At 42.4% G+C, this 27,409-nt stretch overlaps 1 protein-coding gene across 2 annotated transcripts in view; it reads left to right on the top strand.

Annotated features, from left to right (window-relative positions):
• The window catches only part of Dh31-R (Diuretic hormone 31 Receptor), a 596,582-nt gene that overhangs the window by 398,572 nt on the left and 170,601 nt on the right, over positions 1-27,409 (top strand). For both annotated transcript variants that reach the window (XM_067139429.2, XM_067139428.2), the window contains exons 3-4: positions 1,617-1,708; positions 21,597-21,723. In XM_067139429.2, coding sequence (XP_066995530.1) covers positions 1,617-1,708; positions 21,597-21,723 — 219 coding nt within the window. The remainder of the gene's footprint in view (positions 1-1,616; positions 1,709-21,596; positions 21,724-27,409) is intronic.

Below are 27,409 nucleotides of genomic sequence, written 5' to 3'. Positions count from 1 at the left end.
TTCATTGTCGGATTGGGAATACGAAAAGTTTCCTGTCTGTCGTACTTAATTAAAATATGCCTACTATATAAGCAAATAAAACTTAAGACCAAAAAATACTAAACATGGAATTATATGTTTCGTCCAAACAAGCGCACAATTTCAGATTTACCGAATCGCATCAGAAATAACAAACAAATAATAATAATATAATTATGAGTTTGTCAGCATTGTAGGATTGTTGTTGAGGTGGAAAAGAGAAGCAGGCTAAAAATGATTAAGCTAAAACTTTTCCCACAGCTTAGAAGTAATGTAGTAATGTGGAGTGGAGGTTGTTAAAATACTTATCTTACTCTACAGTTCTCGTCGTATGTCCTACTGCTGGGCCCAAATAAACGAGTTTGTATGACTTGGATGAGTTAGTTGCCTAATATATCCTTGCAGACGGCATACTGGTAAATTCTGAAGAGTGTCGGTACCACTACTTGTTTAAGATATCAATACGTAGGTACGTATGTATGTATGTATGTATGTATGTATGTATGTATGTATGTATGTATGTATATATATATACAGTATGTACGTATGTATGTACGTTCAGTCATCATCGCGGAGGCTGGTTGAATCCTCAACATCTCCACCATTAGCTGCCACAGATGGTCTAGGGATCACTGAAGAGGCGTAGAGAAATGAGGAGTGAGGTAGTTACCCGTTGCTTTCTTCACTGAGCCAGAAATTGCTATTACATATCATTCTGCCAATCGCACTGAAATGCATGCACCAGCGGACCCTATGAGCAACATTTTCACACCATTCATAGCAGGGACTGGCCACATAAGGAATGGCATTAATAGCAGCGCTCATACCTCAGCCATTTTCACATTGCCAAAGCCAAGGATAAGACTGAGACACACCAATGAAAATAAGAAAATTACTCTAGCCCGTACCAGAAGACGCAGTGTACTGTAAACATTAGGTCTCGCCAGCAAAGGTGTGATATCAATACATAGGTGGGTAAGTAATTTGAAATCTACATTCCTAGATAAGTAAAGTAAACCGTGTTCCGTAATTCCGTCTCTAATAATATTTATGTTTCATCTCTTTTGTCGTAGCTTTTCGTTTGTATTACAAACAGTGCTTAACCGAATAGAAAATGTTCACATTTTAATCGCTAACAAATTAACAGAGGGAGAAGTATGTCCTATTACTATGAAAACATTTTACATTAACATACTTTCAACTGTGAGTGATATGAGGCCTACCATAGTAATTGATTTACCTAATTTAATTTGAACGTTTAGCATTTTATAACATTTATTACGAGTATTTTTAAAACAATTTAAGAATTTAATCAAATTGGCTCACATTATATTTATGCATTTTTAAAACATTTAAATATATTACGAAGAGTAAGGTATTGTAATCATTTTCCGTGTCCACCGCAGTCAATGGGTACATTTAAAACTCACATTTCATATTTCGCCATCAGGGCCAATTACCTAGCTGTTAGGTCTCTTAAAAGCAACAAATATCGGTATCGTCATCATGCATAGAGTTGATATACATTTAGACTACTGCCCTCTAATATAAGATCAATACAGTAGTGAAATGATAACAGTCACCAATGTTTGTTTCAGTGGAACAACACGGTAAACCTGATCTACAAGACGGGCTATTTGGTGTCGCTGGTAGCGCTACTGCTGTCCATCGGCATTCTGCTCTACTTCAAGTAAGTTCCTTGTACTCTACACTTGACAGTTCATTTTAACGGTACGAATTACTATACTAGACTTAACTAAAGTTGGCGTCTGACAGGTAAGGTTGGAGGGAGGAGCACTGCACGTGCCATTTCACGATGTTGCCACATTCCAGCATTCCTTTCTACATACTCTTACCTCTCGCTTCCGGCTCACTTGTTCCCTCCTTCATTCTGACCGCTGGGATCTGTTGTAGACTACCTGGCCAGGCGCTGTCGTCCCATTTGCGACCACTCTTATACAAACAATCAGGTTCTTATCATTGACAGTGACAGGTTTGGCAACTCCCAGCAAGACGAGCTGCCCTTAAGTTTTATCTCCATGGCAACCGCAGTCGCCCCACCCTCGTTTCCATGGCAACCACACAGCCACTCCCTTTATCCCGCCTCGGCAGGCAGTAAACGGACCTCCCTCTAAGAAATGTCAGACGCCAACTCTTATTATTAGCAGTATATATGTGGTAGAGTTCTGCTCTCCGGACCCAAAACTAGCATAGGTACACTAGTCGGATATTTTAAGGGCGAAGGGAATACCACCTGGTACTCCGTGTTATGTGAAGTAAGCATGTAAGCATGTATAAAAGACATCCGCTGACACACCCAGTGTTTACTCAACAAAATTATATACTCAGCAATAAGTCACATAATATAATTATGGATTCTTTTCAATCTGGTGGAGTAAAACACAGCATCAAAACTGACACCCACAATCCACGTCACAACAATCCTCTATTTGCAGCTAGTGTTGTGGCCTCATTTAGTTCTGTACCTCTTTTCTTTATATCGTTAGAAACTGTCGTCGTCTTGGTCTCCCTCTACTTCTCCTATCCACCATAACAGAGTCCATTATTCTCCCAGGTAACCTATCCTCCTCCATTCGCCTCCCATGCCCCCACCACCGAAGCCGGTTTATGTGTATATAGCTTCATCCATCGAGTTCATTCTTAACCTTTATCTCCTCACTCTGAATACCATCCTGCCATTTTTCCCACCTGTTTGTACCAGCAATCATTCTCGCTACTCTCCTGTCTGTTACTGCTAACTTACGAATAAAATCAATCAATCAATCAATCAATCAATCAATCAATCAATCAATCAATCAATAAATCAATAAATCAATCAATCAGTCACTCAATCACTACTGATCTGCAATTCCCTATCTGTTGTTTTCCTAACCTTTTCTTAAATGATTGCAAATAAATTGGGAATTTATTGAACATCTCCCTTGGTAAGTTATTCCAATCCCTAACTCCCCTATCTATAAATGAATATTTGCCCCAATTTTTCCTCTTGAATTCCAGCTTTATCTTCATATTGTGATATTTCCTACTTTTAAAGACATCACACTAACATATTCGTCTACTGATGTCATTCCACGCCATCTCTCCACTGACAATTCGAAACATACCACTTAGTCGAGCAACTCGTCTCCTTTCTCCCAAGTCTTCCCAGCCCAAATTTTGCAACATTTTTGTTACGCTACTCTTTTGTCGGAAATCACCCAGAACAAATCGAGCTGCTTTTATTAGGATTTTTTCATGTTCTTGAATCAACTAATCCTGGTAAGGGTCCCATACACTGGAACCATACTATAGTTGGGGTCTTACCAGAGACTTATATGCCCTCTCCTTTATATCCTTACTACAACCCCTAAATACCCTCATAACCATGTGCAGAGATCTGCACCCTTTATTAACAATCATATTTATGTGATCACCGCAATGAAGATCTTTCCTTAAATTAACACCTAGGTACTTACAATGATACACAAAAGGAACTTTCACCCCATCAACGCAGTAATTAAAACTGAGAGGACCTTTCCTATTTGTGAAACTCACAACCTGATATCCTGAGTCCACCCACCTCTCGCTCCCGTAAAGCAAATTTGGCCTGAAAACAGACCGATGTAAAGATAGTTTCGTCCAGGAGCTAACTACCTTCTTACAGAATACTGTTGATCCCAACTGCGAGCTCACTGCATTAGCTTTAACTGCATCTTGATTCAATCTCACTTACTATAATACCATCCTGGGAGAACACACATCTTAAATACTTGAAATTATCGACCTGTTCCAGCCTTGTATCACGAAACTGACATTCAATTCCCTTGGATTTCTTACCTACTGACGTCAATTTAGTCTTCGAAAGGCTAATTTTCATACCATATTCATTGCCCCTGTTTTCAAGTTCCAAGATATTAGACAGCAGGCTTCCGATATAATCTGCCATTAAGACCAAGTCGTCAGCATAGGCCAGACTGCTTACTACATTTTCACCTAATTGAATCCCTCCCTGCAACTTTATACCTTTCAGCAGATGATCCATGTAAACTACGAACAACAAAGGTGAAAGATTACAGCCTTGTCTAATCCCTGTAAGTACCCTAAACCAAGAACTCAATCTACAATCAATTCTCACTGCAGGCCAATTGTCAACATAAATGCCTTTGACTGATTTTAAGAATCTACCCTTAATCCCATAGTCTCATAGAATGGCGAACATCCTTTCCATTGGTACCCTGCCATATGCCGTCTCTAGATCTACGAAGCATAATCATAACTGTCTATTCCTCTCGTAGCATTTTCCAATTACCTGGCGCATACTGAAAATCTGATCCTGACAGCCCCTATGTGGTCTGAAACAACAATGGTTTTTCATCCAACTTCCTCTCCACCACTGATCCCACCCTCCCTTCCCAGATGCCAGTGAATATTTTTCCGGGCCGATGACCTCGTTGTTAGGGCCCTTTAAACAACAACAAAAAATATTTTGCCTGGTATACTAATCAATTAAATACCTCGATAGTTGTTGCAATCCTTCCTATTCCCTTGCTTATAGATAGGTGCAATTACTGCTTTTGTCCAATCTGAAGGTACCGTACCAACACTCCATGCTAACCTTACTACTCTATGAAGCCATTTCATCCCTGCCTTCCCAATATACTTCACAATTTCAGGCCCGATTTCATCTATTCCTGCTGCTTTATGGCAATGGAGTTTATTTAACACCTTTCCCACTTCCTCAAGCGTAATTTTACCAATATCATTTTCCTCCTCCCTATGAGCTCGGTTGTTCGCGACACCACTAGGAAGATTTCCATTACGTTGAGAAGATTTTCAAAATATTCCCTCCACCTGACCAGTGATTCCCTGGGATCTATTATGAGTTCACCTGAATTACCCAGAACACTGTTCATTTCCTTTTTCCCTCCCTTCCTAAGATTCTTTATTACTGTCCGGAAACTTTTCCCTGCTGCTTGACCTAGCCTTTCCAGGTTATTACTAAAATCTTCCCAGGAGTTCTTTTTGGATTCAACAACTATTTCTTTCGCTCTGTTTCTTTCATCTACGTACAATTCCACGTCTGCATCACCCCTTCTTTGGAACCATTTCTGATAAGCCTTCTTTTTACGTTTACAAGCTGCTATCACTTCATCATTCCACCAAGATGTTCGCTTTTGCCCATCTTTACACACAGTTGTTCCTAGACATCCCCTTGCCGTTTCTACTACAGCATCTCTTATCCCTGTACTCCACCCATTCTCGTTCTATATCCTGAACCTGCTTACTGTCCACTATTCGGAACTTCTCAATAATCATATCCAAGTACTTCTGTCTAATTTCCTCGTCCTGGAGATGTTCTTACACTTATTCGTTTGCAGACAGATTTAACTTTCTCTGTCTTACGCCTAGAGATACTTCGTTCACTACAGATCAAATAGTGGTCTGTATCATCGAAAAATCCCCCAAAAAACCCGTACGTTCCTAACAGATTTCCTGAATTCAAAGTCGGTTAAGATATAGTCTATTATGGATCTGGTACCTCTACCCCCCTCTCCATGTATAGTGGTGAATAGCCTTATGCTTGAAGAATGTATTCGTAACTGCTAATCCCATTCCTATTAGCTTCCATATCTTCCCCACATTTTCCAATCACCCTTCCGTATCCTTCAGTTCTATTTCTAACTCTCGCATTGAAATCGCCCATTAGCACTATCCTATCCTTGTTGTTGACCCTGACTACGATGTCACTCAGTGCTTGTCAACTTCATCCTCATCTGCACCCTCACATGGTGAATACACTGAGACAATTCTCGTCCTAATTCCTCCAACTGCAAAATCTGTCCACATCATTCGCTCGTTTATGTGCCTAACAGGAACTATGTTGCGTGCAATAGTATTCCTGATGAATAGCCCTACTCCACACTCTGCCCTTACCTTTTTAACACCCGGCAAGTATCTTATCTATAAAATTGGATGTTGGTATATTTGAAATTAATAGATTCAAAAACTACTGGACCGATTTCGCTTAAATTTTCACAGTTTGTTCTTCTTACATCTAAGAGGGATTATGAAATGGTTTGAACGAAATCTGATTGGTAGTTCGGCACTAAGAGGCGAAAAAGGAAATAGGGGAAGATAAGCAAACCGCAAGACAAGTCTGATCAGCGGGTTGCCTACCCAGCAGTATGTGAAGATTATGACATGTTTCTTAAAACTTATTTCTGCTTTTATCTTCTATATAATTATATAAAAATGAAAAGTCCAAGTTCTATCTCCATGACACAGGGGGTGAGAAGATGAGAAAATGTCGCAAACTTAAAAATACGAAAATGGCTATATTAGTCTTTGGGGTAGTTGAGATGAACTGTGACACTCTGAATGCCGTTTAAGTCAAAGTTCGTTCCCAATCGGTATGGTAAACGTATTATGACTTACTGTTTGGGAAAGAAAACTGTAGGGTAAGACACACATACGGGCGAGACCGTACAGTATACAAAATGACTGTCATGACCGACTGAGTGACTGACTGACTGATTCATCATCGCCGAGCCAAAACTACTGGACATAAAGAAATGAAATTTTGGATGTTAAATTGATATTACGATGTAGGTGCATGCTAAGGGAGGATTTTTGGATATTCCGCCGCTAAGGGGGTGAACAGGGCAGCAAATTTTTAGAATGAGTATCTCAAAAACTTAACAGTTTAAAGACGGAACATTAGTACTTGGAATCTCCCTTAAAAATAAGGAAACACGTATATTTTAGTTTCCGGAAATTCCTTTTAAAGGGGGTGCGATGAAAAGAGGTTAAAAGGAGGTTGAATACTTTTTACGAGAATGCTTTTATATCTTATAAACTGAAGATGTTTCAGACCTGAAAATTGGTATTCGGAATCTTCTTTAAAAATGAACACATTTTTTATTTTTTGGAAAATCCGCTTTTATATGTGTGAAAGGCATTGACAAAGGAATTGAGTTTTTTAGAAATATAAATATAAATATCTACAGTATTTCTCAGAAAGGTAACATTTTACACACGTGAAAATTGGTATTTTGAATGTCCTGTGAAAGTAAAGAAACACAGGTAATTTGTTTTCGGAAAATCCGCTTAAGGGGAACTGAAAAAGGGGATGAATTTTTTAATGAGCCTGTCGACAGAAATCTCAAAAACTTAACATGTTACAGACGTGAAAAATGGTATTTTTAATCTCTTTTAAAAATAAAGAATCATATATTTTTGTTTCTGGAAAAAGTCTTAAGAGAGGGGGGTAAAAAGGCCTGAAAAGGGAGTGGAATTCGTTTTATTAGGATGGTGATATCTCAGAAATTGAAGATTTTACAGACGTGAAAGTTGGTATTTGGAGTCTTCTTTAAAACTAAAGAAATACGTATTTTTTGTTTCGGAAAACCCACTTAAGGGGGTGAAAGAATTGAAAAATTAGTTGAATTCTTTGTATGAGGATACTTATATTTCAAAAATTAAAAGTGTTGCAGGCGTGAAAATTGGTATTTGGAATCTCCTTTAAAAATAAAGAAACACGATTCTTTTATTTTCAGAAAATCCGCATAGGTGGGAATAATTGAAAAATTAGTTGAATTGTATTTTAGGAGGATACTTGCATCTCAAAACTGAAGATGTTATAAACGTGAAAATTGGTATTTGGAATCTCCTTTAAAAATAAAGAAAGATGTATTTTTTGTTTCCGTAAAAGATGCTTAGGTGGATTGTGGGTGGGGGTAGAACTGATAAACGGGTTGAATTATTTTTATGGAGATACTTATATCTTAAAAACTGAAGATGTTACTGACACGAAAATAGGTATTTGGAATCTCCTTTAAAAATAAACATTTTTTACGACTTGAGAGAAGACCATTTCTCACACCTACAGTTCTAAGTCGCATCTTATCCCCAAAAGGCAATAAAACAAACGTGGTTTACAAAGACTTTCCGGGGTAAATGAAACTCAATTCTTCGGTGAGTTTTTATACTTTGGGGATTTTCAGATAATGTCTTAGTACAATACCGAGAAACGATTACTTTTATCAGATGACGAAATCCACGCGAGCGAAGCCACGAGTAACTGCTAGTACTTTATAAACTCCTATCTCTTCCTCGCTATCTCCCCTTACCCGAACAGCATTTACTCCTGGCACATCCAGATGTATCTTCTTTGCTGGCTCAGCCAGTTATAATTTCTTTCTTCCATAAGCCCCATTAATATTGATAGCTCCCCATCGAATTCCATTTCATTCGCCAAGTTGTTTCCAAGGCGTCCCTCGCGTATCGAATTGGAGAGGGACTCCGTTACTCCCATAGGTCCGAGGCTTGCTTAAAATGTTCTGAGCTCGGTAAATTCATTATTAAATAAAATATATTTATTACTATCTTAAATGTTATTAGTTTATTACTATTATGATGTCCGGCTCCATGGCTAAATGGTTAGCGTGTTGGACTTTGGTTCAGACGGTCCTGGGTTCGATTCTCGGCTGGGTCGGAGATTTTAACCTTAAATGGTTAATTCCCTTGGCTCGGGGACTGGGTCCTTGTGCTGTCTCCAACATCCCTGCCACTTACACACCACACATAGCACTATCCTCCACCACAATAACACGCAGTTACCTACACGTCAGATGCCGCCCACCCTCATCGGAGAGTCTGCCTTACAAGGGCTGCACCCAGCTAAAAATAGCCACACGAAATTATACTATTATGATTATTATTATTATTATTATCCTATTAAAAATAACAGACACTTTCATTCACAGGTGTGCGTCCTAAGACGTATCCCCCGTGATAATATAATGTATACTTAATGAGACTTTTGTGGAAAACGTTGACGACTGCGTACTGTTTCAGACTTTATTCGTTAGGAACGAAGTAAAAGTTCAGGGATACCTGAACACTAAGGCCGCGTTCACACTAAGGCGATATAAGATAATTGATATATCGTAAGCGATATACGATACGCGACACGCACAGACAGATACTTTAAATCTAAAGGGAGGCGATAAAAAAGGTTCACAGCTGCGCGATTGCACAACATATCGCAAGTGACATATCTCTCGAAGTGCAGCTTGCTAGTCTCTTCAGCGATTAGTATCGTACGATATTTCGAGCTGTGAACATGACGGGAAGAAGAGAAGAGAATTATGTAATACCTTTCATTAATTTAGTTGAACTAATTGGTACAATTCGTAAAAAAATATGTAACAAATTCTCAAATTAAAACTGCTAAATTTTATTAATACTGATTTTTATATTCATATCTACTTACCTTATAGTAATCAGAAGTTTTTTTCTGCAAAAATGGCCTTCCTGAAGGGTGTATCTTTTTTCTCAAGGGTTCGTGACACTAAACTTTTCGGAAAATGAAAGTTTTCAGGATTCATTCGATTAAACTCCCTGAATTTTGATTCATGTTGAGACAGCTTTCGAGAAACAATAGCCGAGCTATGGTTCAGGTTGGTAAGATTGTAGGGATGTACCCGGTATTTCCGTTATCTTCTCATCCTACGCCTGAACCAATAAGCCACTAGAACGTCTTCCTCACTTGAACGCATATTTATGGATATATAAAATACTATTATATATCTTAAGTACGGACTTGAGGCGTGAAATGCATTGTGCGTCTCATCGTCCATAAGTAAAGCATGGGGTTGAGCAACTCTGTGATCCGCCGACGACCTCATTGAAACTGCCGGTCTTTATGCAGTATTGTTTGCTTAACGTAGTGTTGTGAATATATCCAAAGGTCAAATTACTAACGAAATCATTAATTTGATATTGGTGGAAACAAACCGAAATGGAAGAAACACATGACAAAATACATGGACAAATATTACTGAGCCCGAATTGTGGAAATTTTTCACTCATTATTTATATGGAGGCAAGTTAGGTAATCTAAATTATCAGAGTACTGGTCGTATATTTGGATATATTTGTCATTAAAAAAAAGGCTTTAAAACATGGAACTTACATATTATACAATTTCTCAATTTTCCTATCTCCTATGTGTCCAGGTCAATGGCTAAATGGTTAGCCTGGCGGCCGGTCCTGGGTTCGATTCCAGGTCGGTTCGGGGATTTTCTTCTTCTTTTTATAATCTGTTTACCCTGCAGGGTCGGTTTTTCTCTCGGACTCAGCGAGGGATCTCACCTGTACCGTCTCAAGGGCAGTGTCCTGGAGCTTCGGACTTTGGGTAGGGGATACAACTGGGGAGAATGACCAGTACCTCGCCCAGGCGGCCTCACCTGCTATGCTGAAGAGGGGCCTTGTGGTAGGAGGGAAAGATTGGAAGGGACAGACAAGGAAGGGGGAAGGAAGCGGCCGTGGCCTTAAGTTAGGTACCATCCTGGCATTTGTCGTGAGGAGAAGTGGGAAACCACGGAAAGCCACTTCGAGGATGGCTGAGGTGAGAATCGAACCCTCCTCTACACAGTTGACCTCCCGAGGCTAAGTGAACCCCGCACCAGCCTTGGTACCACTCTTCAAATTTCGTGCCAGAGCCCGGGCCTCCGGGGGTGGCACCTAATCACACTAACCAGTACACCACAGAGGCGGACTTCGGGGATTTTAACTTTCATTAGTTAATTCCTATAGCTCGGGGGCTGGGTATTTGTGACGTCTTCAGCATTAGATTTCATCTTACTGTAGGTAGGGATCCATCTTCACAGACACGCATATACGGCGTCAGCTCGAAAGTCCAGGACCAGACCTCTCCGGAAGCTACACTCCATTATCATAACTATCTCCTATGCACCCCTTACATGTCTTACATCATAAAAAGTTAGTTTGCCTCCTATACGGAAGAACCAGAAAGTACGAAAGCATTATCTGTGAACGACGTGCGGTGCAGCTCCGTTATATACAGTGCGACAGGAGACACGCCAAAGGTGGGGGAGGTCTCACCGTCCAGAAGTAAAGAGTCTTCGTGACTCGCCGGCGGTCTCATCCTCGCCAGCGTGTTGAAGTCGCACTAACTCAGATAGGAAAGAGCTAAGACAAGGAAGGAAGTGACCATGGCCTTACCTAAAGTAAAACCCCAGCATCTGTCTAATGTGAGAATGGGAAACTACGGAAAACTAGCTTCAGGGCTGCCGATGACAACGCAACTAACTTGACAACAAAGAACTCAATGATTACTGGTTCGATTCCTAACCTCGGCAACTTCTGCAGACATTTTGACCATGAGTTTACTCTATGTATCTCAGAACCCTGGAGCTAATGATGCTTCCTTATTTCCATTACTAGGAACACTTCCGCAACCTTAGCTCGATTAATTGCTACTATATTCACAGAAACAGAGTCCATAACAACACAGGCTGTACAATGCTTGTCTGCACAGTAGACTTACAGTAACTCACACACCATAAACTACTGAATTCTGCCGATTTTTAGAATTTATTTCAACCTTTCATATATTTACGTTTCCAAATTGAAAAATAAAATGCAAGATGATCATTTTCAAACGTGGTTACTATCCCGTTTGAGAAACGTTGTAACACGTACTGTAAAAATATAAATGTAATTTAAGAAGTGTGCTTGAATTAATTCTCGCTGCGCTTTGCAGCAAAACATCATGTTTATTGCAAAAGAACGATACATGATATGTTGTGTTCTTTGGAAGCTATAATCTTTTCCCATCGTTCGAGTAACAAAGGTATTCTGTGATAAAATAATGCAGGTTCATTTGAGGCGATCCAACCTTCGAGGTATTTAGATATCCGCGAAAGAACCGAAGTTTTCCTCAAAAAGGCCATGTTGTAGCGACCAAAACAAATAGTAATCTGACGAAGCAACGTCCAGACAATTGGGAGGATGGGGAAAGATATCCCATCTAAGAGCTTCCAGTATTTCCCTCACGGGTTTGTTGATATTCGCAATGGTGTTATCATGGAGAAAGATAACACTGTCATATCTTGTGGCGGCAAACGCCTTGTTTTCGGTAGCGGTGGGTTCTCGCATCCATTCGGGAGCAATATTATTCCATAATCCATGGTATGAGGCTTTCAGGCCAGTATTGAGTGTGTGCGCAGCACCATCAACGCTGTCATGCACCAGCAGGGACCGATGTTTGTTCGAGTGGCATGAAACAAAACAACAAGAGTCAGCAGACTAGTAGAGTGAGAGGTGATATTGCGTCAATCGCTTCCCGTATTTTTTAAATATGAAACCCGGCATCTCCAGTGCGATGCAAAGCATGCAAACTCGCGTCCTCGTTCCGAGGTGATGCAGCTCTTTTCAGGCACACCACCGTTGGAGGTGAGCTGCATGTACAATTTTAAACACTTACCACCCCTCCTGCCATTCTTAAATTTCTGGCAGTACCGGGAATCGAACCCTGGCCCCCGAGGACGGCAGCTAATAACACCAACCGTTACGCTACGGAGGCGGACTCCAGTGCGATTAAAATGTGTGTTCATTACACTCTGATCACGCGACACACACTGCTTCCCACGATACTTGTTTTTTGCTAGGGTCTTTACGTCGCACCGACACAGATAGGTCTTATGGCGACGATGGGATAGGAAAGGCCTATGAGTTGGAAGGAAGCGGCCGTGGCCTTAATTAAGGTACAGCCCCAGCATTTGCCTGGTGTGAAAATGGGAAACCACGGAAAACCATCTTCAGGGCTGCCGATAGTGGGACTCGAACCTACTATCTCCCGGATGCCCACGATACTTGAGTGCACGTTTCAGACTGAGTGACTGTAGTCGGTACCGTTCAACAATGATAGTTTCACCGGACTGCTGCAGCTTATAATACACGAAATCGACTTTGTGTTGAGGTTCATGGTTCGCCGGGACACACGCATTATTCCTTACTCTTAGCATTGTAACGAATCCAGTTTTCGACGCCATTCATTATTCGATGCAAAAAGAAAGCATTCTGTATTTCTCTTTGTGGCAGGATTTCACAAATGGTTGAACGTTTTTTAATGTCTGTTCCCCGCAATTCATGTGGGATCCATTTTCCGAGCTCTGGATCATTCCCATTGCTTTTAAACGATTTCTAACGATTTGCTCATCGACATGTAGTGTTTCCGGCCCTCTTTAAGTGGCTAACGTCAGTCCTCTTCTAGTTAAACTTGACAAGAGCGTTTTGTGTCCTTCACGTCAAAATCCTTGTCCTTGAAGCGTCCAAAGTTTGGCAAATATTTCCCGATAGTACATGCTTCCCATAGACCTTCAGCAGCACAGTAATTCTTCCCGCATTTTTTATTTCAAACCTAGCATCTTCAGTGCGTGTGTTCATTGCGCTCTGATCGTGTGACCCACACTGTTTCACACAGTACTTCTATGTGCACCATCGGTCACTTTCGGCCTGGCTAATATTGCACAGCTACTGCTCCCTATAGCGCAACAGTGAGAATGAATTCAAGCACCTTACATATATATCTTCCGAATTCAGTGGTATTGAAAATATAACGTACAGGCATTATTTCTACTGTCTTTGAAAACCATAGCTCATCGTCATAACACATGTTTGAAAGTTTGCAGTACCCATTAGCAAATATTTAGTGTAACCAGAAATAAAGAGCGTTGTGTGAGCAGCATTGTAAAGAGCTGCGGTCCTAAGGCAAGCTTCAAAATGTTGCTATGATACTATAAAACTGTATTCAATCATTTCATTCTGTAGAGCAGAGATGCACAAAATTTGGCTCCGGGAGCAAGAGCACTCCGAACTCACGTTCCCATCATTCACCTCGCCCGTAGCTTTCAACCCCCGGTGGTGAAAGTGTGTTTTCCCTCATTAAACTTACGAAGCCTCGACTGAGAACAAAGCTCCCTGATCTACGCTTTAATGCTACGGTTCGCGTAACGGGCTCAGGCTTCCTCACACCAGATGCTGAAACTAACGAATAGAAAAATAAAGACAGACATTAACATTTTAACGCAGATTCACCCCCCCCCCAAAAAAAAAAAGACGCGCACACATTTGAGTTGTGTGTAGTATCGTAATTGTGACTGAATAACATTCCCTCCTAGAACTAAAGTCAGTTGGAAATCCTGCAGAAAACTTGCCAAGATTGTTTTCACGGTCAATGAGCGTTAACAAGCACCTGATAAAGATATGCAGATGTTACACATATTTTTGAATATTTATAACTGGGATATACCCCAGTATGCAGTTCGCGTTTAACTAAAATAAGTATGATGTGGGAGGTTTAAAAATGTGATCATTAGTTCTGTTATTCATGTTTTAGTTTTCTTTTTTCGGCAAATGTGTGAAAAACCTACAACCTGTTTTCCAGTCAGTCACCGGGTCAGGGATGGAACGAATGATGCCCCCATCGTGCGGCGACGATAGGAGTTGTGCCGGCTGCCGAGACCTGTCGCACTCCTCTGGGGCAATGATTAATGACTGACAGACGAAATGGAATGATAGTGGAGAGTGTTGCTGGAATGAAAGATGACAGGGAAAACCGGAGTATCCGGAGAAAAACCTGTTCCGCCTCCGCTTTGTCCAGCACAAATCCCACATGGAGTGACCGGTAAATGAACCACGGAACCCAGTGGTGAGAAGCCGACGCGCTACCGCCTGAGCCACGGAGGCTTTTTCGACAACTGTGTATTATTGTGTATTAAGACGCCATTGAATGTGCTTTGGGAATGATATTTGTCGAACGTACCTTCTTCTTCCTTTAAGTTGAACGCTGAAAATTATCTGAACAAAATTGAGCAAGTAATATAAAGTAAATAAATATGAACGCATAAATAAATTTTTGTGTGTGTTTTTAATAGTCGAGCACCACACTTGCTTAAGCCGACCCCGGGTACCGTGCCTCCCTCTTATCTGGAAGCCCCGAATTCGATTCCCGGCCAGGTCAGGGACTTTTACCTGCATCTGAGTGCTGGTTCTAGGTCCACTCAGCCTACATGATTACAATTGAGGAGCTATATGACGATGAGATGGCTAGAAAGCCAAGAAAAGCGGCCGGGAGAATTCGTTGTGCTGACCACGTGACACCTCGTAATCTGCAGGCCTTCATGCTGAGCAGCGGTCGCTTGGTAGGCCATGGCCCTTCGGGGCTGTTGTGCCATGGAGTATGGTTTGGTTTACCACACTTGTTCATTAAATACACCGCGCTTTGTCATGTTCCAGTGTCCGCAATGCTCAGCCAGCCAGCCAGCTTTGTCTACCGGGTGACTCTTCTGCCCTTCATTTTCTCGATGTTAGGCCACCTTCCTAATGCCAAGAACGCAAAGGTCGACAGTCCTTTGGTTAAGTATGATATTGTAACAAGTCACTATGGATGTACCCTGCAGAACGAAAGAATCTCAAGTGACAGGCAACGACAGGCCGCTGCGTTATGGTAGGTCCGTTCCAGAAACATATAGGCCTATGCATCAGGAAAACAGGTTGTGCCCAGCAATCGGGTTTAGTGGGGTATGAAAGTAACGATGATACAGTGATAGAAAACGGGTATGAGTTGGTGGAACGGAAGTCGTTGAACAGTCACTCAAAAAATCTACAAATGGTTCCCCGGAGGTACACTTTTCTCAGAAATAGTTGAACTTATAGTTACTGTTGTAGTTATACGCAGGAAGTGAATTATATTCCTCTTTCTTTCTTTTTTAATTCGTTTACCCTCCAGGGTTGGCTTTTCCCTCGCACTCAGCGAGGGATCCCACCTCTAACGCGTCAATGGCAGTGTCTGAAGCGTGAGACTTTGAGTCCGGGGATACAGCTGGGAAGGAGGAACAGTACCTTTCTCATGTGGCCTCACCTGCTATGCTGAAAAGGGCCATTTGGTGGGGGAGATCGGAAGGGATAGACAAGAAAAAGGGAAGGAAGCTGCCGTGGTCTAAAGTTAGGTACCATCCCGGCATTTGCCTGGAGGAGAAATGGGGAAACCACGAAAAACCACTTCGATGATGACTGAACCCTCCTCTACACAGTTGACCTCCCGAGGCTGAGTAGATCCCCTTCAAGCCTTCGTACAACTTTTCAAATTTTGTGGCGGGCCGATGACCTTCGATGTTAGGCCCCTTAAAACAACAAGCAAGCAAGCAAATTTTGTGGCAGAGCCGGAAATCCAACACGGGCCTCCGGGTGTTGCAGCTAATCACACTAACCACTACACCACAGAGGCGGTCGAATTATATTTTGATCATAATTATAATTAAGTCTGATACAATATCAAATGCGGGGGACATACAATATTATGCGCTCATGCTTCTTTTGCGTGATTATACATTGTGTAAAGTTTCTGGTAAACCTGTAGGAATTGACAGCGAGGGGCCATGAGATAAGTGGGGAAGTTACAGCATATTTACCGTTGAAATAGGGGTTCAAATCTCACCATGGCCACATATTTGCATTCTCTTCGGGAGCTTCGAGGATTAAATGCGAGATTGCTCGTGCCACATCGGACGAATAACACACAGCTTTCGTTAAGGTATGGATGTTTTCTGCCCTGACTCAGCTGTTGTATGGCCCTAGTCGTGGTGGTCATTCCTTCTCTATGTACACTACCGCTCATTAATTTCAATACACCCAATATTTGACAACTACTTCTCTACAGATAAGGTCTAATACCGTGGGTACGGTTGAGGAAGCAAAGGAATAGTACAACAGTTGTACATATTACATGATTTTTGATTGTGGTCATCAAGATACAACAGTATCCAACAAACAATGTTGTGTACATAAACGTTATGTACCTATCGGATAAGTTTGTTTACCTATTTGCCGACGGACGCCGCATTTGGTGCACCTGTGTTGTTCCCTGTAGTGATGTGATATCTGCAGCGAACGGCAAACATTGCTACGATACATAACATGTGGTTCCTGCATGTCAGTTCCTTCGTGACAGTTGAAGTGCACACATAGCTAGTATGGCTCCACGAGTGGAGATATCCATAGAAAAACGTGCTGCAATTGTAGCACTTAGCCAAGCAGGTTTATCTGTTCGCCAAATTGCGAAACAGTGTACTGTGTCTTTAGGGGGAGTGCATCACACCCTTCACCGCCAGAAGACAACAGGCAGTAATAAGGACATTCCACGACCAGAACGACCTTGTAAAACAACTAAAAGCGATGATATATATATATATATATATATATATATATATATATATATATATATATATATATATATATCAGAATTACCAGTAAGAGAAATAGATTCAAAACAGCGCCCCAAATTCGTGCAGATTTGGTAGAAATGAACACGACAACAATATCTGTTGCAACAGTAAAAAGGAGACTGATAGAAGCCGGCTTGAAATGATGTGTCACAGCAAGAAAACCCCTTCTAAGGCCCATGAATAAACAGAAGAGACTTGAATGGGCTAGGAATCATCGTAATTGGACATCGGAAGAGTGGACGAAGGTGTTATTCACCGATGAATCGAAGTTCGAGATTTTTGGAACCAAAAGGAGAATATTTGCTCGCCGATTTGTAGGGGAAAGGGTAGCCCAGCAGTATGTTCTACCTACAGTTTAACACGGTGGAGGTTCTATTATGGTTTGTGGATGTTTTGGCAGAGATAGAGTTGGCGACATTGTGAGAATAGAAGGATGTATGGATTAGAAGCAGTACCACCGCATACTCCAGTATCATGCAATACCAAGTGGATTGCCCTTAATATGAAAAGGGTTCACCTTACAACAGGATAATGACCCAAAACATCGGTCGGCATACTGTACGAACTACATTGCATCAAAGGAAAAAACAGAAAGTACTGAAATATATGGTATGGCCGTCCCAAAACCCCGATTGTAATCCCATTGAAATTGTCTGGGATGAAGTGGACAGACGTATCAGGGAAGTTAATATATCCAGCAAGGAACATAACTGGAATATTGTTAAGGATGTGTGGAATCATATAGATTCACGATACCTACAAAAACTGATTGACCGCATGCCTCGAGTTTATGAGGCAGTCATTAAATCCAAAGGAGGATACTTCGATGAAAGTAAAATATAACGTTTGTGATTGTATTATATATGTGTAAGTTAATATAATTATCTTTTTTGAAAAATAACGTTTGATTTGTGTTGTAAATCTTAAATACCAGGGTGTATTGAAATTAATGAGCGGTAGTGTATTCCACAGACGAGTACGTTGACATGCCCCTCATCTACAGTGAAGCAAGAGCGAATGCACAACAAGCACAGCGCCTTTATCTCGAGAGACTTCCACACAGACGGCAACCAACAACAAATACGTTTACGCATATGGAGCGACGTTTACATAAAACAGCGTGTCACTTTCCTGAATAATTCCTTCATTTTAGAGTGGCACCACTGACGACCGATGATACATCTGAGATTGCTTTGGACGCTATCCAGGAATATCTTCTCACGAATACCCGGCCAGTAGCACAATAGGCCAACATCAGCCAGTCGTATGTCGTACGGATCGTATATCCCAATCGAGTTCACCGCTATCACCTACAGCTATACCAGGAGCTTCAAAGACGAGATTTTAAAGCTCGGGTTGATTTCTGTGCGTGAATACTGAAATACAGTAAGTAGCAAATGATCGCGCGTTCTTGTCGAAAATCTTGGTTTACGGCAAGTCACGATTTCATAAAAATGGCACTGGAAATCGTCGTAACATGCACTACTGGATTGTTGGCAATCCCCACTGAGGAAGAGAGGTGGAATTTCAGGCGCGATTGGATGTAAATGTCTGGTGTGGTATATTTGGTGACTATCTAATTGCCCCACATTCATTTTGAGAGCCATTTGACAGGAGCCTAGTACCTACAGCTGCTCCGTGATCAACTAACACTGTCGCTAGAGGATGTGCCCCTAACCACGTGGCATCAACACGACGGGGCTCCATCACACATGTCATCAGCTGTTCGCAAACACTTGAATACTACGCACCCGGATCGGTGTATAAGAGGAAGGGGACGACCCGTCACCTGGCCCACCACATCACCCGATTATACGCCACTGGACTTCTTACTGTGGGGCTATTTGAAACAAGAAGTGAATGCTCATCAGCGAAAGGATCCTGAGAGCCTTCAGAATCTGATTATGGTAGCCTGTCGACAAGTAACACTACCATGCTCCAACGAGCCCGAATATCAGTTCAACGGCGTGCTCCTATACGTTCATGAAGAAGCCCACCGGTTCGAAAACTTCCTTCGCTAGCAAACTATTGCTATGTTACCTGGATTCAAGACACCTGGCCATTCTATCCTCGGCCTCTCTTGCTTGTTAAACGGCCCCTTTCAAGGCCACATAAGCATAAGTCAGGAAACAAGCAAGTGTGAGGCAACATAGTCTTTATCCCAACTATTTCTGTAATAGTATTACTGTTCTGGTACAGTGGAAGAGAAGACCTGCCATTGCCTCTACCAAAATAAATAAATAAAACAACTCCATGACGTTAGCGGAGACAGAAAATGAAAACGCAAAAATTTCCTTACTGGGGATTTGAACCCGCGCCCTCGCACTTTAACAGTTCACATAATTCGTACGCTTCCCAACTGCCCTAACGAGAACTGCACGATGCATGTGCGCGTTATCTTCTCCAAAATGCTAGCGATTCGTTGTCACTATGGGATCGGATGATGTCGCCCCTGTATTGTACAGCCGTGACATTTCACTGTATGACTAGGATTGGCGTACGGTGACTTATCTAATTCCACCACAAAACATCAGAGAACCACCACATTGCAACATGTGCTGAACAGTGTGTCTGGGACGTGAAGCCTGACCACACTGTCTCCAAACACGCTGCCGACGATCCTCAGGTACAAGGCTTATCGATACTCATCAATTCTGAAGAGACAATTCAGCATAATGTTGGGCCTATCTGTACCGCGCCGCATGATGTCTAGGTTTGAGAGCTGGGCCTCGCATGGTCGTCAAGAGTGAAGTTGTGCCTCGTGTAACCACTTTCTCATAGTTGGAGATGAAATGCGACGACCTGTGGCTATCCGAATATCATTATTCATCCCAGTGGTATTGCGCCCATGGTTCCTCCGAGCTGAATTTCGAAGGTAACGGTCATCGACTGCAGTCGTAGCCCTTGGATGACCTGTGCGAGGCAAGTTATCAATAGTTCCTGTCTCCCTATACAACTTCCATGTTCGAACCACATCACATTGATACGGCCCACACGTCGTGCAAATGCCCTTGTTGATCATCCTTCTTGACATAACATGATTATGCGTACACCTTCACATATCGACACTGCACGTCGTGCCAATTTGACGCTCATAGTACAGCTTAGAACATGCCTTTAATGCTTCCACAAAAGTGCTACAACTTCAACTGAAATACTGCCTCCCGTCTGAGCGTGGCGTTCTGCCTGCGGGTTGGGGTACATGGAGTTGTATGCTTACAAACACTCTAAGAGCCGTCCTTTCGGTCTGCATAGGACAGGCCAAAATAGCAACACAGTTAAATGACTCAGAAAAGTGACGCAAAACTGATTTTAATGTTTGTACATGCTACTGTGGCTGATTTACTCTAATAGAAGACATTCGTATAAGAGAAAAAACACGTTAGATGATTGTCTTGTTTACCTTGTAAGAATTATATGTTATCTCCATTGAAATATAATTAGTGACTATTCTACAGCGCAATTAAATATGAAGTACCCCTTAAACCCGAAACAAGATCATGAGTGAAAATAATTAAAACATATATGTACAGTAAGGTTGGCCCGCCTGAATGCCAAGATTTTTTATGACATTTGTTTGGCAGCTGTACTCTGAAGTGTAATGTGTAATGATTTCGTAAATATCGTGAACGGAGATAAGAAGCAATTTGTATCCAGTAAATTACTAAAACAGAACGCAGATTCAGAATACTTTCTTTCTTAATCTGCTTACCCTCCAGGGTTGGCTTTTCCCTCGGACTCAGCGAGGGATCCCACCTCTACCGCCTCAAGGGCAGTGTCCTGGAGCGTGATACATTGGGTCGGGGATACAACTTGGGAGGAGGACCAGTACCTTGCCCAGGCGGACTCACCTGCTATGCTGAACAGGGGCCTTGCGGGGGGATGGGAAGATTGGAAGGGATATACAAGGAAGAGGGAAGGAAACGCCCGTGGCCTTAAGTTAGGTACCATCCCGGCATTTGCCTGGAGGAGAAGTGGAAAACCACGGAAAACCACTTCCAGGATGGCTGAGATGGGAATCGAACCCACCTATACTCAGTTGACCTCGCGAGGCTGAGTGGACCCCGCTCCAGCCCTCGTACCACTTTTCAAATTTCGTGGCAGAGCCGGGAATCGAACCCGGGCCTCCGGAGGTGGCAGCTAACCATACTAACCACTACACCACAGAGGCGGACAGATCCAGAATACTACGACATGAAATTTTTGAGCCTTAAAAGGAAAGTAAGGAACGCGTTCATCAGATGACACCTTAATTCGTAGCATGTGAATAGATTTCGCGAATTGTCCAAAGAAAAACATCCAGTCCCCGAATCAGAGGAATTAACTAGACGTGCCTTAAAATCCTCGACCTGGTTGGAAACCAGCCGGGTGACTGAAAAGAAGGCTACAGCGGTGGGCATTAAGCCAAGAAGGCAGACGTGCAATACATAAAGCAATCACCTTAATTTAATTCTGCTTGCATTTAGTCGTTTCTATAATTTACAGATCACTTCGCTGTGCCCGCACAACACTCCACATCAACCTGTTTTCGTCGTTCGCCGCCAACAACTTGCTCTGGTTGCTGTGGTACGGACTGGTGTTAGCAGATCCTGAAGTCATGCAGGAGAATGGGGTGAGTCAGGTCAAAAATATTAAACAATCAAGTGTTGGGTTAAATGTTGTAGTTTTCAATGAAATGGCTACGTGGAGGTCTTGAAAAAGCGAGTTTGAGGGAGATAATTAGGCTTGTAACGGAGGAGAGGAACAAAGGCCTGCTAAATCAAAGTACAGGATACAGTATGTGGAAAAAAGGAGGGGAAGGAAGGGGAGAAGTTGCGGAAGACAGGTGTTCTTTTCTTTTAAGGAAAAGGAAGATGAGGGCTAAGCGTTTTAATCAGGGAGTGGGCCAAGGAGAGGTATCAGTGACGAATTAGTACCTGTCACTACAGGTAGAAGTGCAGAGGGAAGACGGAGGTCAGGGAAGTTAAGGGAGACTAGGACAGGAGGGGAACTAATGAGGAGTGTGGAGTTGAGGCTCTGGCCATGGGTGCATGTGGTAAAAGGGTGTGGAGGAAATGGAACCAGGATTGTTATCTGGGATTTAGGTTAAGGCAGTATTGAAGAAAATAGAAGAGAAGGAAAAGGGTAAGAAGAAGACGATAATTTTCCTCGTTGGTAAAAACACCGTACCGTAAGGCAAGTAGGAGTAGGTACTGACATAGCTGGGAATGTGTAGGATCTGGTTACGGCAGCCCGGGAGAAGTATATAGAAGCAGAGATCGTTATATCAGTGGGATACTGCATTGGAGAGATACTGACTGAAGTGAGATTGGGGATTTAAATAGGACTATGGAGTGGGTGTGTGGGTAATTGGGAGCGAGATTACGTAAATCGTGGTTAGGAGATAGGGATCCACGTTCTGATAGCCTTCACTTTAACCGCAATGGTATATGTAAGTAAGGGAACTGGTTTGGAAAAGTTGTTCATTAAAAATTCCTAGAATGTTCTTCTTGTAACATGAAATTAGCTATGCATACCCTTACACTTTTCACTGAAATGTGTATGACTGTCAATTATGTTAGCCATCATGTTATCCATAGCTGAATTTTTTGCTAAATTCGACTCCCTAGTAAATTCCTAACTATATTTCTTTCTAACCTGCATATCCTTCTTAATATCTTCATATCCATGTTATAATATTATGGTTTCCTACCATTCCTTACCACCTTTAAAGGTATCTACCTGTTTTCACACTCCTCAACAATTGCTTTAAATCCATGCCAAATGATTTTCCGTGGTTTCCCATTTTCACACCAGGCAAATGCTGGGGTTGTACCTTAATTAAGGCCACGGCCGCTTCCTTCCCACTCCTAGCCCTTTCCTGTCCCATCTTCGCCGTAAGACCTATCTGTGTCGGTGCGATGTAAAACAACTAGCAAAAAAAAGCCATGCCATAGGCAGTTTACATTTTTATTTACCATCTTCCTCTGATCATAATTGTTCTTTTTTAATTCCCCGTGCCTCTCTTATCACCCATATGGCGTTGCCCGATAGTTCTACTTTTACAACCTTCCTTTCTTCTATCACAAAAACAGTTTCATGATCACTTATACCTGTGATATTCAAAGTGTGGTACGCGTACCACTGCGGGTACGCAGGGTCGTCTCAAGGGGTGTGAAAATGTATCGTAGTTTCTGAATGTTTTCAGTGAGCAGTTCAGAAAAGAGTTGAGCCTCCTCATTTTCAATAAAACTTGATTTTCATTTAGTGTTTTCGTGTACCACTACATACAATCCCCTTACTGAACAATTCATTCTAAAATATGCCTCAGTTTGTACCTCCCATTGACTAGGTATGATAAAATGCTTACTTATGCTGCAATGCTTTTTTATTCTTTTGTTTTAAATTACACTCAGTCACTTCAGTTTTTTCAGTAGCAGTGTACATAGTAGAGCATTAATTGTTGCATTAATAATTATACTCGTGTTTACATCGTTGCTAGGGAATGAAAACCTCATAATTCCACTCACGAGGAAACAGCGTTTCTTCCTCTGTCTTGTGAAGTGTTGGCGCATTGAAGGGAACAGAAGACGCCAATGGTCGAATAAGTTGGCTATCATTCTGTTTACCCTCCAGGGTCGGTTTTCCCTCGGACTGAGCGAGGGATCCCACCTCTACCGCCTGAAGGACAGTGTCCTGGAGCTTCAGACTCTGGGTCGGGGAGGATGACCAGTACCTCGCCCAGGTGGCCCACCTGCTATGCTGAACAGGGGCCTTGGTGGCCTCGGTAGGGGATGGGAAGATTGGAAGGGACAGGCAAGGAAGAGGGAAGGAAGCGGCCGTAGCCTTAAGTTAGGTACCATCCCGGCATTAAACTCTAGAAGTATTGTAAAGAAAGGAATATAATTAAGTAATTTAATACAATATGTGACAATACTGCGTGCTGTCATTTCTTGATGGATGCAGTACTTTTGCATCCATCTCTTGGCACAGGCCAGAGCAAAGTGTAGCTTCCACTGAAGTCCCGGTCTCATCAATGGCTGTGACAATATGGAAGCTGCTGGGGTATAGGTGGTGCTGAGTAATGGCATTCAGAGTACAAACAGTGCGTCTGAGTGTTATGAAACGTGTTGCTCATAGGGCCAGTCGTGCTGCAATAGCACTGCCTGGCCCAGTGAGGAAAGCAATGGCAAACTATCTTACTCCTCGTCTTGCCTAGTACGCCTCATTTTGGTACTGCCATTGGTTTTTGCGGTTTTCATATAACTGCATAGCCTTTGGTGGTGCTATTTGAGGATCAAACCAGCCTCTGGGCTGATGACCTAACAGACAGACAGACATGTGACAATAAAGTTCTGTGAATAGTCCTGTATTATCAACATAGATGAACAATGCATGACAGTGACCTTACTGTCCTTCGAAATAGTCCCCTCCCATAACTATGCACTGCTGAGATCGGCGATACATGTCCTCGAAACTTTGCAGGAAGGCTTCCTTTAGGATGGTGTTCAAAAGCCTAGTCACGTTTCGTTGGATGTCAGGAATATCGTCAAATCTCTTTCCTTTCAAAGCGAGTTTGAGTCGTGGGAACTTTTTCCGACGAGGGGATCTCGGAAAACGGCATTCCATGCTTTGCCGTTTCGTTTCAGGGTCGTACCTGAGACACTAGGTTTCATCCTCAGGGACAATTCAGTTCAAGAAATTTGGTGTCGCACCCGCCGCTTCGACAAAATCCTGTGAAGCCTCTAAACATGCCCGCTTCTGATCGTCAGTCAAGTGATGTGGCACAAGACGAGAACACGTTTTCCTCTTCCATAGCTTCTGGGTAACGATTTGTAGCGCGGATTCACGGTTAATCTACAGTTCATCCGCTATCATGCGCACAGTTAATCGCCGATTGTTCGTGATTAATGTCCTCACCTTCTCAATGTTTTCGTCACTGACAGCGGTCGCCGTTCTTCCGCTACGGGGGTTGTCAGAAACACTTTCCCGGCCTCCTCGAAAACGGGCGAACCACTCGTACACACATTTCAAGGACAGTACTTGATCTTCATAAACACGTACCAGCATCGCATGCGTTTCTTTCGGTGTCTTGCCAAGCTTAAAACAAAACTGTACATTGATCTTCTAGACGTTCATGTTCCTGTTCGCAGTTCAGAATCAACGCACTGAACACGCACTGTGTCAAACAAGTCTCACACGGCACACACACGATGCTCAACTGAACAACGTTGGCAGCAGGTGGTCAAAACCTGCTGCTACGCAGGTGCAACGTTGTGTGTCGCCAGTGTTGCCGGATATATTTGCCTTTGCTGGCAAGACCTAGTATATACAATGCACTATGTCTTCTGGTACGAGCTAGAACAAATTTGTTACTTTCATTCACCTGTCTCACTCTCATCCTTGACTTTGACAACATGAACGTGACCGAGGTGTGAGTGGTGCTAGTAATGCCACTCCTTATGCAGCCAGTACCTGTTATGAATGGTGTGAAAATGTTGTTCATAAGGCCGGTTGGTGCGGGTATTTCAGTGGGCTTGGCAGACTGATATGCATTAGCAACTTCTGGCTCAGTGAGGAAAGCAACGGGAAACTACCTCACTCCTCATTTCCCTCGTACGTCTCTTCATTGACACCTGGGCCTCTATGACAGCTGATGGTGGAACTGTTGAGGTCCAAACAAGCCTCCGGGCTGAGAACTCACAGCACATACTATAGATATTATATATTTACCATATATTGTAATAGGAACAGAATCCTAGCTGAGTAGTGATATGTTTGCGGAAATTTTCTCACGGAACTGGAGTGTTTATCACAGAAGCAGGTTACGAAATATAGGAGGGGGAGTATTCATACTGGTGAAAGAAGAATTCGTAAGCAACGTAAAGTTGAAGATGAGAAATATGAAATTTTGGGCGTAAGACTTATCTCTAAAGATAATAGGCAACTTGCTATTTTGAGGGTATACAGACTTGGCAAGGCTGGCGCTGATGCTGATGTGATATTATTCGATAAAATAGCCTTCAATGTGGGGAACGACACGGAAAGGAACGTTATTGTATCGGGTGATCTCAACATCCCAAATGTTAACTGGCAAGGATATTCCAATGACAGAAATCATGACGAACGAATGGTGAATAAGTTAATCACGGAAGGGCAGCTGAATCAGAAAGCGATGGAGCACATTAGAGGGAAAATATTCTGGACGTGGTGCTGATGAAACCAGATGAGCTCTATAGGGAAACAAAAGTGAAAGATGGTATAAGTCAGTGGTATTCAAACTTTTTGTTTGGCGTATCCCCAAAATCCAATTGTTTTTCCTTTGTTCTTCCGAAGTTTGAGTATACTGCGATTATACGAGAAATAACAGATGATTGTTGCTGGATGCCAAATAATCATCATCTTCCGCAGTTTATCCCGCTTACTCACTTTCCCTGCATGCTCTGAGGCATGAAAGAGTTGTGGTCGGGTATTTAAGGTCGCATGCCCTTCCTGACACCCATTCCAGCAACACCAGGATTCAAACCACGGTCGTCGGGATGACAGACAAGCAGCTAAGCCGGAACATCGCCCTGTCCCGCAATAATATATATACTGCAATCGTCGCTGCGCAAAGGAAACCTCGCAACTCCTTCGGGGGAAAGTTTACAGGAGAAGTCCAATACTGAGCGGTCAGCAGTGGGCGAAGAACTATTCCTGTCATTGTAAGTGCTTAATGGCTTAATCCACAGCCTGTTTCCAGTCATTCGATCGGGTAAGGTATGGAATGAATGAAGTCCCCATCTAGTGACGAGGATAGGAATTGTGTCGGCTGCCGAAGCCTGTCACACTCCTCTCCTTCCTGATTGTCTTGGTGATGTATGTTCACATTTTGAAGTGCTAAATACTGTGAATCATACTACAGTAGCAAGTCTTTATGACAGTACCGTGAAATTGCTGTGGAATGGTGAAGTAAAGTGGAAACAAGTCCTATTCTCAGTCACGGACACTGTGCCATTCATGGTAAAAGCTGGAAAAGTGTCTAAGGTTCTCTTTCTAAAATGCAAGGTAAGGAATACAAGAGACAATGTAGCAGTTTCTGTAAAGACCGAGCTGGAAAATGTGCTGGGTGGAATTTTGGATACGCCACGATGTACAAAATGAGTGACATTCGACATGATAGTCAAGACCCTCTTGGATAAGGCGACCCACAGTTCAACTGCAGGGACTTGACGCTGCCTTAGTATGCACATGTGATGTCTTGGGACGCTGAAAGGAGCGTTTCAAGTACAAAATGCTGTTGGGTGACATTCGAAGAAGATTTCGACTTAAACACTTGG

Source organism: Anabrus simplex, chromosome 2, assembly GCF_040414725.1.
Source record: "Anabrus simplex isolate iqAnaSimp1 chromosome 2, ASM4041472v1, whole genome shotgun sequence".
NCBI lineage: Eukaryota > Metazoa > Arthropoda > Insecta > Orthoptera > Tettigoniidae > Anabrus > Anabrus simplex.
The sequence above is the reverse complement of the archived record's forward strand: the minus strand, read 5'-3'. Positions and strand labels throughout refer to the sequence as shown.